This window comes from Pieris napi, chromosome 10 (assembly GCF_905475465.1).
Source record: "Pieris napi chromosome 10, ilPieNapi1.2, whole genome shotgun sequence".
NCBI classification, from domain to species: domain Eukaryota; kingdom Metazoa; phylum Arthropoda; class Insecta; order Lepidoptera; family Pieridae; genus Pieris; species Pieris napi.
Window position 1 is genome coordinate 7,493,844 of NC_062243.1, and position 16,690 is coordinate 7,510,533.

The window sequence follows — 16,690 nt, forward strand, 5'->3', positions numbered from 1 at the left end:
AGTATGGGTCAGATCTGTATAGGACCTTCATTATTCTAACATCCTTAGGAGTAGCAGTTTATTACTATTTTGGAATGTGAGAATGTTTTTCGCACTGATAGACCAAAACAAGACTGGATTCAACAATGGGTGTATTTGCAAGTTCACTCTGAAACGAGAAACATCCACCGCACCCTATGATGTGCTACTTCCCCGCAGTAGTTGCAGCAGGTCCTCCTTTACTCTGTCGATCCAGCGTATCTGAGCCAGCCGAGCATCCGACCAATAGCGCAATCCAGGCGCAGACTTTCAGAAGTTTCATTCATGCCTTAATTGAAATTCAGAATATAGAGAGTAAAAAATTACTCTCATCATTATTCCCTAACATAAATAATCATAAATAATAAATCTAAATTAAAAAGATTTTATAATCGTTCTGCTAGTGAATTATGGTCTCATATCAAAAATATTAACCTTAAAATTACTATGTTAAATGTGTACAAACAAAGCTATTACTGACTCATTTCTTAGTATTAATAGTATTAAAATAATCCAATGCAATTTATCACCAGTGTGCGCAATAAAACACGAATAATGATACGTAGTTTAGAAATTATGATCACGTTGACTCGATGACGCTTTAATGATCTATAGATCGATAATTTTGAAATGATCTATTGGCGTAATGATGCACTAGATGTTTTATTGAATATAACCTTGGGGATAAATTGTTTCAGTGTTGTATCATGACATGTTTTGATGACTAAAAATATCTACCATCACACCAACGTGGGAAATCAGTAATACTGATTTCACGTTTTTAGGGGCCTGGAGAAAAACGAGCTGAACTACAACGCCAGGGTTAGCGGATGTGTTGCCAACTTTTCAGTGAATGTTACGCTGTTTTCTTGAAGGCCTCTAAGTCGTATCGAGTCGAAAATACTTCTACGGGCATCTGGTTTCACAAAGAGGTGGTGCGCAGCTGAAAGTGCTTTTCAAAGCGCAGTGTTGTGGAACGCCAGGTGTCAAAGTGGAAAGTATGGAATTTGCATTCTGCCTTAACGTACGATGTTGGAATTCAGCCGCGGGTATTAGTCCGAACAATTCTTCAGAGAACTCCCCATGATAAATGTGGTAGAAGATAAAATATATAAAGATAAAGGATTTAGCCAATCGGAAAGAGCAGGGTCGTCGCCTATTTGCCACGTACACTTCGTACGCTCCCGACAAGAGGTGAGAACAGTACTCCATGTGGGGCCGAATTTACCCTTACCCGGAGTAAAGTACCATGTCGCCTTACTGAGCATACCAAGCTTTTTGGAGACTAATTTAGCCTTGGGAAACTGTGAAAAATTAAAGAATCTGAGATCTTGAAAAAGGGCTTTTGTTTTTAATAAACAAACAAAACAAAGTCAATATATTACGTAGATAGGCTTGATAGCGATGTTGCAATATTCATTCAAAATCCATCAGACAGATGAATCATTAAAGAAAGCTTAGGGTGGTATCTTATAGATTCCATTTGGTATTAAAGAAAGATACGAAGGATATGTTATGTATTTTAATAGATAAATTTTATTAGAAACCTATGATAATAGGGTAGTGTTGGGTTCTCTTGTGAAACATTTGTATTGCAGATTTTCTATATCATTGTTGAGATTTCCCTTTTCTCCTGTCACCAATTGCTTAATGTTATCTAGCCTAATCGAAGGTAGTTAAAATAATAATATACAAATATTTTAGCTATGTGAACGTACTTTAGTTTTTACCTTAGTGTGATGGATTTCTGGAGCTTTTGTCATTAATATTGCTTATCGTAAACGCAGGTTGATATGGCATTAATACTATGAATTGTATGAAATCTTCTGATAGTAATATCTTAGCAAAATCCACGAAAATAAAATACGTTAAGCGTGTAGTCTCAATAAATCACGGTTAACAATATCGAAAGGTTTAACATGATCTCTAGCCTGATTAGCCTAAGAGCTAACTATGACATAATTAATATACTACTTTTGGAAAAAAATATTATTCTATGATTGATTATTTGAGTGAAGCATAATTAATATTAATTTGATAACGTATTAATAAAATTCAATAATGTGATAACATATTATAAAAATTGATTATATGACTCATATTGTAATATAATATAATATATAACTTCTATAAAAAATTCTACCTTTTAAGACAGCGTGCACGCCATTATGTGTTGCAGAATAAGTGAAGTTTAGATTCTCCCCCCATAAAATAAATTATTATTATAATGAATAAATGATATTATAATAAATCTTTCACGAGTATCAAAAATGTAACCTAATCTTTATTTCTGTATTTTTTTCTAAAACCAAAAGAATGAAAAGACAAGCTCCTAGACTCTAAAGTTCCTTGGAATTCTATAATCGTCCCGATGACATGTTTACGACATCTACCCACAGGACATAATGGATAAAAAAAACACTGAAGATACAAAAGAACTATTACTAGAATAAAACGGGTCAAAAATTTTATCGACATCGTGTTGAAAAATCGATACAGCCTTTTAGAGATAATACCGCATTTTGTTGACTAACATTTTCCGTAGCCTTGTTTAAATGTTAAAACTAAATAAGCTTCTATAAAGACATTTTGATTAGTGTGTACTTTAGGGTAAGATTCAGAAACATTACTAAGACTGTGACTAAGTCTAACTACCGTACTGTTACGCGGAAATTTACTTGGGATCTTTTTAAAAAAAGATACAATGATTTCAATATAGGTATATTAACTTAGATTATAATATACAAAGAAAGAAGAACAAAATAAGAGCACGTCTGCTCGGATAAGAGTTAGGAGATCGACTGACTTGATGGGAATGTAAGGTTGTTGATGCATGGAAAGAAATGATGACAAGGATATAACACAGGGTATGTCAGCAATATAGGATGCATTGAGGAGTTATAACAGTATGACAAAAATTTATTGGATTTTGCAATACGGCAGCCATAGTTCATAAGTCCCGTTTTTAAACCTTACCTAAGTGTAACAGTAAAATTAGCTCATAAAGTAAGTTCCACCAAACGAAAAACCGCGTGGCATTTGTTTTTTTATTGCAAGAGCATCCATAGATAGTCCAATGACAGACACGCGACACGAAGCGTCCTATTGTTTAACTATTTACAAACAAGCGAAAACTTGTATACTAAATAATCGCGTCAGTTTCACGAATATTCAAAGAAATATATGCAGTTTTAGTAAGTACAACTCACTATTACCTGCAATAACAAATATTTAAAAAGAGGCACTTCGCCTCAACCGGATAAGTGTAAAAAATTATTTAAATTTTGAAATAAAGAAAATAGACATGTATATTTAAAGTATGTATATTGTATGTATATGTTAAGGATTGGGAATCGACTGCCTCCGATCCAGCTTGGTATATTCATAAGCCTTCCGTTTGATTACCTAGCGTATTATATAGGCAAAGGTTATCAATATAGCATGACATAGTATGGGTATATATAACATTACGCACAAATTGCCTTATATATTGTTTTATATAATAGGGGGCAAACGGGCAGGAGGTTCCTGATGTTGATTGATCCCCATGGAAACTCACACTGTCAGAAGGCTCGCAAGTGCGTAGCCGGCTTTTTAAGAATTAGTATGGTAGCTCTTCTCTTCGCATCTGGCTACACATAGTGGCGGCCTAGCGATACCTACGTGTACACCTTTAGTACCGAAGATAGTCTTTCTACTAATGATCATTATTGCTCATATTGATCTCTTTAAAACATACAAGTAAAACATACACAACTCATTTCTATCAAAGTAAGTCCATTTCTATTAGGAACACCTTTCAATCTGCTTAAAAATATCTCTTTAAATTCATTCAGAAATTCCGAAGTAGTTCATCCAGCTTTACTCATAATCAGTACACTTGAAGCTCGATGGAGATATTCAATGATAATCTGGAGCAGGTACATTGTAAGTGGTGATTAGATTTTGAAGGGGACAGGACACCCATGTTGGTCTTGGAGTATATTTCAATGACCTATTGTTGTTAGTGCATGTTTTCATTACACTACGGCTTTTGATGGAAATGGTAAAGATAAACTGTTTGAAGGTTAGAGCTCTAATTATTATTAATCTAACTTCAAGAACGCCCGAAGACATTCGAATTAATATCTTTTAGATGGAATTTAATAGGATTTAGAATTAGAGTGTTTAATTAAATAGGTATTTCGGTAAATTTTTGGTCTAAATTTACTAATTTAATTTACGATAAATAATCTCATCCCCAATAACAAATATTATTAAAATAATAACTATTTTTCCCGCCTTAACTCCACGAAGCCCCATTAGGTCCAAGATATATGTATAACCAAAACAGACATTCTAAACAAGTATGTACTATATAGGTATATAGGTAAGCGAAAGTGTAGTGCAAATACATTACTGCGATGCTGTAATTTTTGTTTAATATATAGGACCCCTAATAGCCAACTTAACACGCGTTCAGGCAAGTATGTGGCAGAGAAGCTAAGTACCTAATATAAGAGTCATTCTTTCAACTTCGATTATGTTCCCTTTGGAGTAGAGAATCTTGAGCCGTGGGGTTCAAGTGCACAGGCGCTAATTAAAGATTTAAGTTGCCGCCTGGTAAATAGTACCGGTGACCCCAAAGCTGGTGCTTTTTTCAATGAATAAGTATCGCAATACAGCGAGGAAATGCTGCCAGCGTTTAAGGTACACCACCACAGGGATCAAACTTTTTAAATCTGTTTTAATTTTCTTTTAATTTATTTCCTTTTGTTTGGCGTCTACTCCGGAAATATCTTCATGATATAATATGGGCGCGACGGCCGCGACACTTCTTGTCCTCTTGTCTATTCATCTTACTGTCATTCAGTATATTTGCACTACTGCACTATGAGAATGTATTTTTAGTATACTTGGTAAAACTACAATATTAAGATGATTAATTTTTAAATCACATTATTTTCAAGCTAATTACTAATTATTTAAAATTATCATACAAGTTTACATATATAAAAAGAATTTACAATTTTCTTAGCCTGCATAGTAGTGAAAAAGGGATAATTAATTTAATTTAAAAAAATCACGTGTCGTGATTTAATGGACGCACGCACAGCACCCAAACTCGTAACTAATATGTTTGACACTTAATACTTCCTTTGAGGGCTGAGATTTTGAATAATGTGGTAATAATACGATCCATTTGTATGAATTATTTTTATTTATCTCCGGCCACAGAGACCCGCCTTTGATTTTAACGATTTAATACTATTGTAGGGTTGATGTATGATATCATAATTAACGTGGTTGAGCATAACCATTCAGTTTTGTTTGTTCGATATATTTGAAATTCGATTCTTGATGGTCTATTGTTCGTTTTTTGTGAGTATAAATTTCTTTTATTACCTAGCTGCCCCCGCGAACTTCGCTTCGCCTTAATATGATTTTTAGCTACATACCAACATATGGAAGATTTTGGTATGCTACCCTACCCCATAGTGTTGGCTTTTCCGGAATAAATCAGATTTTTTATATTTTCCGTGAAATTATTATCTTCATAAAGGTTTTTATCCTCAGAGTTCAGAAATAAATTTAAAATAATTACCGTTGGTCCAGCCGACTTCGAAATTATGCGCTTAGCAACATATTTTTTAGAGAGTTGTTTTTTGAGAGTCTAAACCAACTTCTATCAAATACTATTCGTATAGTATTATTGGTATTCATGGCTTAAAGAAAGTGTGGTCCTAGCGCCAGTGTGGTCTAAACTAATAAATATTAATGATTTCACATACATTTATGTCAAATTAAGTCGAGTAAGGAAATTGTTTAATGAAAGCTTTTACTCATGTACGAGTTTTTAGTCGCATTGTAACGAGACTATTTCAAAACTCACACTGTTACAATTTTAGTTCAATAGTACATTACGGTTAAATTTTCAAAGCGATTTAGTAGCGCACAGAGCGTCCTTAATTTACTTGATACTAGATTTTGGTACTAGGTAGAGTTGGTTTACTAGGTTCATTCGTCTACTTATTTGAATTAAAAAAAACAAAAAATGTAGGTCCAGAGAAATTATAATTATTTTTAGTGGCTTCAGCGTGCGACTCTCATCCCTGAGATCGTAGGTTCGATCCCCGGTTGTGCACCAACGGTCTTTCTGTCTACCAGCGCATTTTACATTCGCTCGAACGGTGAAGGAAAAAATCGTGAGGAAACCGGCTTGCCTTAGACCCAAAATGTCGACGGCGTGTGTCAGGCACAGTAGTCTGATCACCTAGTGTGAGAAATCTGAGGCCCAGACCTAAAAAGGCGCCACAAATTTTTTTAATGACACTTCAAGACGAATATACCGTTTATATTTTTGTAAGTAATATAAGTTTGTAATTTATTTGATTGATATTACTAGATTAACTGCTTTTAGTACTACAAGAATTTTAGCTTTTAGATTTGAAACCTAACTCAAACATGAGATGTAACCTAAACTTATTTAAGGTAAGCGCTTTCTCAGATGTTTTAAATATAAATACCACATCATGAAAATATGATATAACGTTAAAAAGAGCTACTAAATCGCACGCGTATAAATAGCTTTAAGCTAGATAGACACAACAATATGCAATTTAGTTAAGAATCTAGACATTTAGGTTCAGCAGGGCCGTGATCGCTATCTGCAATTGGTTGGGCGAATGCTTTAGAATGCAAATTGTTGATACGTTGACATAACGAAAAAATAATGTTGATTATTTTTCCGACCCAAATGTCGACCAATAGAATTGCACCATTCGACGTCACGTGGTACAACCTACATGGTATTATACTGATAATTTTTTGAAAATTTTCTCTGGTAGTTGCTTCAAGAAAAGTATTAAGTAGTTGTTTTATTCATTATGAAATTCTTATTTGTTAACTGTACATTTCGTCTCATGGTGCAATTCTATTGGCCGACATTTGGGTCGGAAAAATAATCCCCCGAATACCACACGAGCTTCAACATTATCTGGCATTTCCCTCAAGGTTCCCTGCAAACAAATAAAGTCGTCATTCGTCATTCGTCATTCGTCATTCATCGTATTATAAGTGAAAATGTATTAATATGAAGACAAAAGTTTTTTTTCTGTTATTATATAATTCAGTTTGACCATAAGAGAAGATGTATATTATTTACATAGGATACAGGAATGGAGAGTGATTTATGATTGTATGTGTGAAACCGAATTTAATTTATAAGGGATAAATTACTACACTTTATTTCAGTACTGGCTAGCATAGGCAATAATTCACGATATAATCACCAGTTTGTGGTATGTTCACATAATAACCATTATATGCTATTAGCTAGCCACAGAATAACACCATCAGTAGAATAATTGCATTGAAATAGCAAAATGTGAGGAATCACTAAGCCATATAAAAATATAGATAGGTACGGAATGGGTGCACCAACAGAACTAAGGTGCCAGATTAAGAACAAAGGGCTGGTGGAATTTCTTCAGTTATCGACCAAGCGCACTAGTTCTTGGACTTGAAGGATTCAGACTACTCTAAAAGTACAATGAGGAAAGGTAAAACGCCGTGATCAAGATTTTTTTTTCTATTCTACGTCTTGAAAAGGACAAAACCATTCGATTTGTGTCAGTGCACGTTAAGGCCTGTATTCTATTTAATTTGTGCGAGTGCGAGTGCAAGTGATTAGTAATTGAGGATGATTGGTGCGGGTGTTTGGTGCAAGTAGTGTCCAATCATTGTTTAGTGGCTCTGTTAAGTAAATTTAGTTGTCGTTTGATTCGTGTTGTTGTGGAAGGCACGCTGCAAGTGAAGGGGAAGGGAGGGCGCACGCGACGTCACTACTCGCAGTTCACTCGCAAAAAAATAGAACACACTGCTCTTGTCACACTTGTTTTCTCCTAATCACTAATCACCTGCACTAATCACTAATCAAAGTGAATACAGGCAGTGGTTAAAAAATAGTAAACTAGAACTGAGTGTCTTTAATAGAGTGTAAGTAGTGTTATTGCACACTTTCTTATGTTATATATCCTTTTTGAAAAATGGGTTAGTTTTATATAACTTATTTGTATTAAGTTAGGCTAGATGGAAATGTTAAATTGTGTCTTTATGCAGATACAATTTAGAAAAATCAATTCTACGTCTACTTTGCTCTGCTAATAACCAATTAAAATGCATTCGAACAACCTTACACTATAAGCCATACTGATTTTAAACTGTACTCTAAGTCCGACTCACTTAAAACTATATTACATAGATTACAGTGCGATTATCTTATTAGTTATAGCCATTTTTGAGACACAAATACCACTTTGGAAACAAGTCCGGAGATACCCATGGAATAGTTACTACTACAGCCAGACAGACAAACATTTAATACATTTAAAACTCTTGAGTCTATAATTTACTATAACTGTTATAAGTACAGTCACGCACAATTCAAGTTTCATAATAAAGTCTTGTTAAAAATCGCGTATATGGTTACTATAACACCTGCTGTGATGTGCATTCTAATTTTAAAATTTCCTCAAATCAAAAGTTGTCGGGTGAATGACCTCGCATAACAGTAACATATCAATTATTATCAATGTCTCATCTTTTAAAGAATTGTTGATTAAATCTATTATTTTTTTATTTATAATAAAACTTCACACCTTTATGAAAAAATAAGGCAAAGTTTTTAGCAACCAAATATTGTATAGACTTATTCCTATTTAAATACTATTTATGAGGGTACTATTATAGGTTCAGGAACTGTACTGTATCTTAAGTTAAGTTAAAAATTGTCCTACTATTGAATTTATTCACGTATAATATGTAGAATACAGATAAATGGGTAAATGGGTTTTTAAATCTTTTACCATTCCTTTTAATTTCAAACTATTACATACAATCGCATACTTGTTCGCAATAAATGTTTTCGTATTTATTTAAAAAAAAGCCCGTTTTTTCCAATCTTTAAAATTGTTAACAATATCTTTGTACATATAGTTCTACTGTACGTCACGTGTCACTGAACTCCTAAGCGGTTGATTTGAATGATTTTTTTGTATGCGGTTGGCGCTGCAGTCGGTACTTTCATACTTTGTTTAATATACTAATTACTTGAAATATCGTGCAGGACAACGTCTGTCTGGTCTGCTAGTACAGTATAAATATGTTATATGCAAAAAAAAATCTTGTTATTAGTTATCTTAACTCCTTTAATACCCCATCGGAAAAAGGCCTCCTCTAGCTTATCCAAAATTGCTGCTTCAAAAAGGTTGAAGGTTGGTCTTTTTCTAGTTGGATTAGGTGTCTATTTTCTACGATTTGACATAATACGAATGATCTTCAAAGGGTTTCTTGTTCGCAAAGTAACAAGTTTCGTGAAACAAAAGCAAGTATTCGAGTAATGAGGACCGCACTGACTATCGCTTGCACGTCTACTAAATTAGGGACTATCTTGCACTTTGCACTTTAATATACGCTTAACTAAATGTAAAAAATACCCGATAAATTGAAAACCGCCTTCGTGGGTTGAGCTACATCTTGAAGAGTGTAAAAGAGCTTGATAAACTTTATACTATTTATTTACCTTATCCAAACAGAATAAAAAAAATTAGGTACATCTTATGACCACGTTTTAAAGGTCTTTAGACTAGGGTAGTTTACTTTTTGTAAAATAAATCAATAAATCTTATTCTGTGTGTTCTAGAACTATATCTAATTATATGACTATTTGTGTGTGAGATTTATGGAATATCTTGAAGTAATCAACAAAATATTCATAAGCTCATAAAAAGTGAGCATATTTAATTGAAATGATATATAAAAATAAATCAATTCTGTGTCGATCAGTCATATCTTAGGCCCTCAGATTTCTGTCCCTGTTTCTTTACATTTGTTTTTTCTAATAGGTAAGTAGTTTATCAGCTTTCTGTGCTTCGTTACGTCGTTTTAAGGCTGGTTTCCTCACGATGTTTTCCTTCACCTTACGAGCGAGTGTGAATTAAATAAATAAAGTCCATTGGTGCATAGCCGGTGTTCGAACCTACGACCTCAAGAATGAGAGTCGCACGCTGAAGCCACTAGACCAAAACTGCTACATTTTGAGGATACTATAATAGATATTCAAAATTATAGTGGTTCCAAGTGGAATAAAGCAGCTGTCTCCAAGTCAAGTAATCCGAGCCCGTCTAGTATTCTGTTTTCTTTTAAATTCATCACCGATAACAAACACTATTTACGATCGCTATAAATCGACGTGAATTCAATCTCAGAATACTAACATTAAACTTTTCGCTAACTAAAAACATAAAATGAAACAGTTATACACAACACAAAAAGAAACTATACAGTAGGTTTATGAACAAACATATATATATATAGTATATACATATATATAAGCGAATGAGTATGAATATCCGCAGTGCGGAGTAATAAAATCTTAGCGTAGAAATTGCATTTTTTTTGTCATTATTATTATTTTTTTTTTCAATGGTTCAGACATTCTAATTCAAAGTCAAAATTGTTTATTTTGTACCATATCTCTTTCGTAAGTTGTATGGTAATAAATAAATATATACATACGTTTATTGTACGAATGGTGGACTATGTGTGCGTTAGTGTGTGTGTGAATGTGTAATAACAGCCATTAAATCCTTCACTATTATTTGAAGTTACTGTCATTGCCATACGTAATTATTACTTTTTCACCTTACTTATTATCATGAGACTATACACGAGATAAAACGATTTTCACTCTAAGTTTAATTAATAATCATAACAGCCTCAGAGACTCTCGATCTTTAGAAGTCTAAATAATAATTAAAAAACAATGTTCACGTTAAAATATAAACAATCTAGTCGTCAGCAAGCTTACTTAATACGCGTCATAAAAAATTTAATCTTTAGACAATGAAATTGAATAATAACTTCATTTTCGTTTACTTCTTGAGTGATTTCGGTACAAATAATTTTTGTGAATTTTTTTACTTTAAATTGTATAATATTTAATTTTATGTTATTATCTAGCTATTTCAAAAAGTGATACAAGCTGTGACAAATCAAATGTTGCCTTAAACGAAGGAAATGTTGGCGAAAATGGCAACTTGCCCTGGCTGGGAGTTCTACGAGTACATATACGTTAGTTGTTTACGATAATCCTAAAGAAACTGTAACTGATATTAAAATGCTTTAAAGTATTGACTTAACTAACTAACGACATAAATAGGGCCTTCATTATGACCATTTACCGGGTTGTGCCCAACGTGCCAGGTTTTCTTAAGTAAACTAAGAGAATTGAATTGAATTGAAGTCCAGGCTGAGCCGAGTCGCGGATAAGACGCTTACAGAATTGTATTCAAATTTTTTTTTTACTAATATGTGCTAGATAAAAATTTAATAATACATTCATAGCAAAGACACATTTAAACATGTTAATATCATCTGAAACTTCAAAATCAACAAACTTCAAACATCAATTTGAGAGTGTAGAACTGTACGGAGAAAATAATTTAAAGTTCAAAAGTGTTTTAACATTTAAATTATTTAATTGATTTAAAGTTTTGTTTGTGTAATGTGTTAAACATTAAATGTTAACGAAAGGGACAATCCCTTTCGTTGCTCCAGATACGCAGCTTCAGTGGAGTCTGTGAAGTTAACAGAGTGCTTACCAGCAGAGCACCATCACCAGAGAAAAACCAAAATAACTAGCATTTTTCTTAATTTTTTTTTAAATAAACTGTATTGCACAGAAATAAGAACTCCGCCGTATCTATTCGATCTTTTAAATATAAAGGCAAAACAATTAATGCTCAGCCCATTTTCGAAAAAAAAAACTTTTTAGTGGATGTGACCAGGATGTGACCATATCGCAATTATTATAAAACAGGCATGTATGCTCTGCTGAAAGAAAGAGAAGAAATCTGGGCTTTGATTGTTGTGCCTAGAAAATGCAGAGCTCCCATGTCTAGACCTAAAAGTTACAAAACGACGATAATATTGATTGATTGATTTATTTACAGATAAAGGCACATTATTCCAAACAGCTGTAACTGGTATACTATTAGTGAAGACAAACTTCGCTATAGCCAATTCGGGGGATGTCAACAGAGTGTCTAAACACGTTCTTAAGTATGTCATAAATAGTTTCTATACCCTGAAAATCTAGAAAAACAAAAACAAAAAATGCTATCGCACATGAGATTTCATGCATAAATGACTAGATGTAATGCATTGTAAGCGTTCAATAAAATTGTTGTGACTACACATGGATGAATGGATATAAAAGAGCTGAAATTAATGTTGTTATTATTATTTGGCAACAATGTTCAGTCCAATCTTGGCCCTTACATGAGTTTTTGTACCGCGCGGTTTACGATCGCGTACGGTACGGTCACGATATCGGCGGACATTGAATAAGAATAAGTCTATCGAAGTTGCATAAAAAAATCGGGATTCGGTATCGCTGTCGCTATTGGAAGTAATAGAGTGAGAACAGTGTTGTTTCTACGGGAGTAGAATTACATGCTGTACCTGTTATGTGACATGAGTAACCATGTATTACGTACCACTTGAAATATTTAATATCTGTTATATTCTCATATAGAACTGATAGCAAGGCGATGTTTATAACAACGAATAAAACACCGGTCTACTACAGAATCAACGACGTGATGACACATCCTGAGTACGAATTTGAAACATATAATTCTATCGCGTTATTGGAATTAATTGTAAATATTTTTCATGGTAAGATTAAACCTCTGTCTTCTTTTAGTGTTAGCAAACAAAAGTTCAGGATTTTTGTCAGTTGAACCTTCGACTTTTACTGCTATATGTAAAACTAAGTAAAACTTTAATGCTATTTATCAAAATACTTTAATTCTGAAAGGCAGGGACATATTATTTATTTCAGGGAAGTGCGAGCAGTAGTAATAGAAAATATGATATTTTTTATAGACCAGGGGGTAAACGGACTGGATGCTATTTATGTTAAGTGATACCCGCCGCCATTGGACACTCGATGCCAGAGGGCTACGTTAAGAGAGAGCGCTGCTGTCCTTTTAAGAATTGTTACGCTCGTTTCTGGAAAGACCCTCCGAATTGGTTCCGGTGCGCGACCAAAACTGCCTTAAAAACGGTCAGTTGTGGAACGACAGACGTCGATGTGATAGGGTGGAATTTCGTATTGTGCCTCGACGTCCGATGATGAAACTCAACTCAGCAAACAACTCCTCAAAACACACTCTACGAAACCCCAAGAGATCAGGCAGCGCGGGAAGCGATTGGTCGTCGACGATTCGAACCGCTCTTCACTTTCAACCGTCAAATCACTTTTTGAAATTATAGAGTTCCTTGGGAGTCGAACCAATTGGTGTCAAATATTACCAATGTTACGGTAGTCTTATGTTTAGTAGAACATAGAAATTTATTTAATTATTGAGATAAATCTTATATAAATTTATTTAATTATTGAGATAAAAAATGTATTAATATTTTAAGAATATTAAGATCAATGTGACGACGCTCAATTGTTATTCCTTTTAAACAAATCCATTGCAATTTTACATCCTACGATATCAATCGCTAAGAATGATCCCCGAAAATGCATTTAAAGATTGAAGAGAAAATGGAAAATTAAAAAAAGATAAAAGTGCATATAAAAAAAGTTCCAAAATTCATCGAAGCGAGAAAAGTAATATTCTGAGAGGCTTTCTCAATAATGAAAACCTGATATTAAAGTAAGATTGTGATGCCCTAATGTTTTCAGACAAAAATCGAAATTTTAAACCCATATGTTGGCCAAACTATATGTACAATACGTCAACGGATTTGTATGCGCTGGGTTATACCGATGGTATGTTTATATGTTAATTATCTATAAAAATAAAAAGGAATCGCAAACTATGTTGCTAAGCGCAGAACTCTTAGACGGCTGGAATTCGTTTATTTTTTTTATAGTTATTCCTTTAATTCTTGATAATTGGAAGAAAATAAAAAATATCGTTTTATTTACTTAGATTTTTCTCTCTATGGGGTAGCATAGCAAAATATTCCTTATGTTGGTATGTAGTTACTAAAACGGTTAGTAAAAAATCATATTAATGCGAAACGAAGTTCGCGGATGCCATTAGTAATGATTTTCAATTATTTTTAATATTAAATTCGAATACAAAAATCGATTATTTTTATTCATCGATTTTTCATGCTACAAACAATCGATTAATTTACCGAGAATGTCACATCTCTTATAACCAATAGAAAAGTAGAAAATGTCGGATTGTTTACATTTGTTTACAATTTCCACACATTACACAAAACTTTAAATTTTTTTTAAATACTTAGACGCATTTCCGGCAGACAAAATCACTTGGAGGTGTTCCAATCAAGGTTCCCCGAGACTTCTGCATAATCAGTAACATCAAATTCGGGCGATCGATTTTAAAGTCCAACCCTTAATCAATGTATGTACAGTGTTGCCCTCGTAAATAATAATTCCGAAATAAAAAATCTATATTTTAATTTGGAATAACAGAAGTCCATTTCTCCGGACTCCCCTATCTCTCTCTCTCGGCAGCTGATTATATTGATATTTTATAGTCAATGTGTGTAGTCACTATTTCTCTTAAAGTGAATTCCGAGAGATTAGGAGAAAAAATTTGATTATTAATTCCTAAAATATTGTTTCAGAAAATAAATTATTGGAGAAAGTTGTATTCAAAATGCAATATATCACCCGACCATTATGTGAGGAGTTTTACAATAGAGCCAATGTATGTATGTTAACTCAGAAATAGTTATACTTAATACTTTATCGTTTTTGACAAAATATATTAATGAAATGTTTGATATTTATTGAGCAGTGTTGGCCTAGTGGCTTCAGCGTGCGACTCTTATCCCTGAGGTCGTAGGTTCGACTCCCGGCTGTGCACCAATGGACTTTCTTTCTATGTGCGCATTTAAAAGTCGACGGCGTGTGTCAGGAGGCTGATCACCTACTTGCCTATAAGATTGAAAAAAATGATCATGAAACAGATTCAGAAATCTGAGGCCCAGACCTAAAGAGGTTGTAGAGCGACTGTTTTTTTTTTTTTAATTTATTGAAGCAGCGCCTTGCATTATTATAATGTGCAGTTCTAGCGACAGCCGTAACATTGTAAAATTTCAGTTAGCACAAGAATCCTTGCCGCAATATCAATGTGGTTTTGCAATGAATAATACAAAAAATTGTAATTGGGAGAATGGAATGGTCTTCGCCTCGAATTCAACCGGTACATGGACTTTGGTATGTAATCATGAGTTTCATACATTTTAGCGTTTAAACAGTGGCGCAGTAATAACGAATATAGTCTACTTTGATTAAAAAAAAATATTTCCTACAAGAATTTGGTACATAAAAATACAGTATAGAACTCGTGTACCTGTGATTCCATAATTTAAAAAACATTTAACATAAATTTGAAACAAAACCAGTTTCTGATACTTTGTACTTATTCTATAATTCTTAAAAATAAAAAATGGATAACCTTAGCCGGCAATAACTAAAAATACTGTTATGTAAAATATGAAAATAACTTTTATTGAGGTCCTATTAACGAATTTATTACCATTTACATTTTTGACGACTCATTGGTCTAGTGGTTAGTACCCCTGACTGCGAATCGATGGGTCCCTGGTTCGATCCCCGGCTGAGACGAACATCGATGTGATGAGCATTTGGTGTTGTGCTTAGGTCTTGGGTGTTTAAATATATATTTATATCTATCTATCTATAATAATATGTATGTATATCCGTTGCCTAGTACCCATAACACAAGCTTCACCAGCTTAGCATGGGACTAGGTCAATTGGTGTGAATTGTCTTTAAAAAAAAATTACACTTTTAAAAAACCAGTGGCACTACCACCTTTTAAGGGTCTGATTTCAGTATCTGTTTCATGATCATATTTAGTCAATCTAAAAGGCAGATAGGTGATCAGCCTCCTGTGCCTGACACATGCCGTAGACTTTTATTAAGACTAGCCAGTTTCCTCAAGATGTTTTCCTTCACCGTTCGAATGTTGAATGCGCACATATACAGAACGTCTATTGGCAGCCAGGGTTCGAACTTACGACCTCGGGGATGAGTGTCGCACGCTGAAGCCACAGACCAACACTGCTCCTGCACTGCACCATTTACCCATTCCACCACATATTACATATTTTACATAGCAGTTGTGTAATGTATACTCGTCTTTTTGTTATCGCCTGCTGTAATTATCCATTTTGAAGTTAAAGACTTCATAATTCTAGAATACTTGACGTTTGATATTTATTTACAGATTGGCTTTGGTTTACGTGGCCCAAGTTGCAGAGGACCAGTTAGATTTTTGGACATCTATCCATACCTCAATTGGTTTAAAGCTGCCACAGATCTTATTGTGGCCAGATACGAAAAATAATGTAAATATGTGTAAATCAAAACAGTTATTTTATGCATTACAAATACATAAATTCCTCTCATAATTCTATTACTTAACTAAGGTCTCAACTCTTACATAACTAGGCCCAGGATATACACATATCCAAATTCCAATACGAATTCCTATTCTAACTATTCCTTATACAAAAAGCAATATAGGACTGGTACATTTTATCTGTAAAAACCCACGATAATATATTCTTGACGATCAGAAGGGTTCTTAATTTAGAAAACAATTCA

General features: G+C 33.7%; 1 protein-coding gene across 1 annotated transcript; it reads left to right on the top strand.

Annotated features, from left to right (window-relative positions):
- The first annotated feature begins 1,101 nt into the window (after positions 1-1,101).
- LOC125053099 lies at positions 1,102-16,460 on the top strand. Its single transcript, XM_047654311.1, has 8 exons — positions 1,102-1,324; positions 11,020-11,130; positions 12,012-12,120; positions 12,596-12,738; positions 13,760-13,846; positions 14,680-14,762; positions 15,158-15,274; positions 16,311-16,460. The coding sequence occupies exons 1-8, from the start codon at positions 1,102-1,104 to the stop codon at positions 16,428-16,430; spliced, it is 993 nt and encodes a 330-aa protein (XP_047510267.1). The 3' UTR covers positions 16,431-16,460.
- The last annotated feature ends 230 nt before the right edge of the window (positions 16,461-16,690 follow it).

Bases quoted from the DNA above. Each gene is read 5' to 3' on its own strand.
- LOC125053099 (XM_047654311.1), top strand. From the start codon at position 1,102: ATGATAAATGTGGTAGAAGATAAAATATATAAAGATAAAGGATTTAGC. The intron at 12,121-12,595 runs GTATGTCATAAA...ATTCTCATATAG, and splicing joins GTGTCTAAACACGTTCTTAA to AACTGATAGCAAGGCGATGT. The intron at 12,739-13,759 runs GTAAGATTAAAC...TAATGTTTTCAG, and splicing joins AATTGTAAATATTTTTCATG to ACAAAAATCGAAATTTTAAA.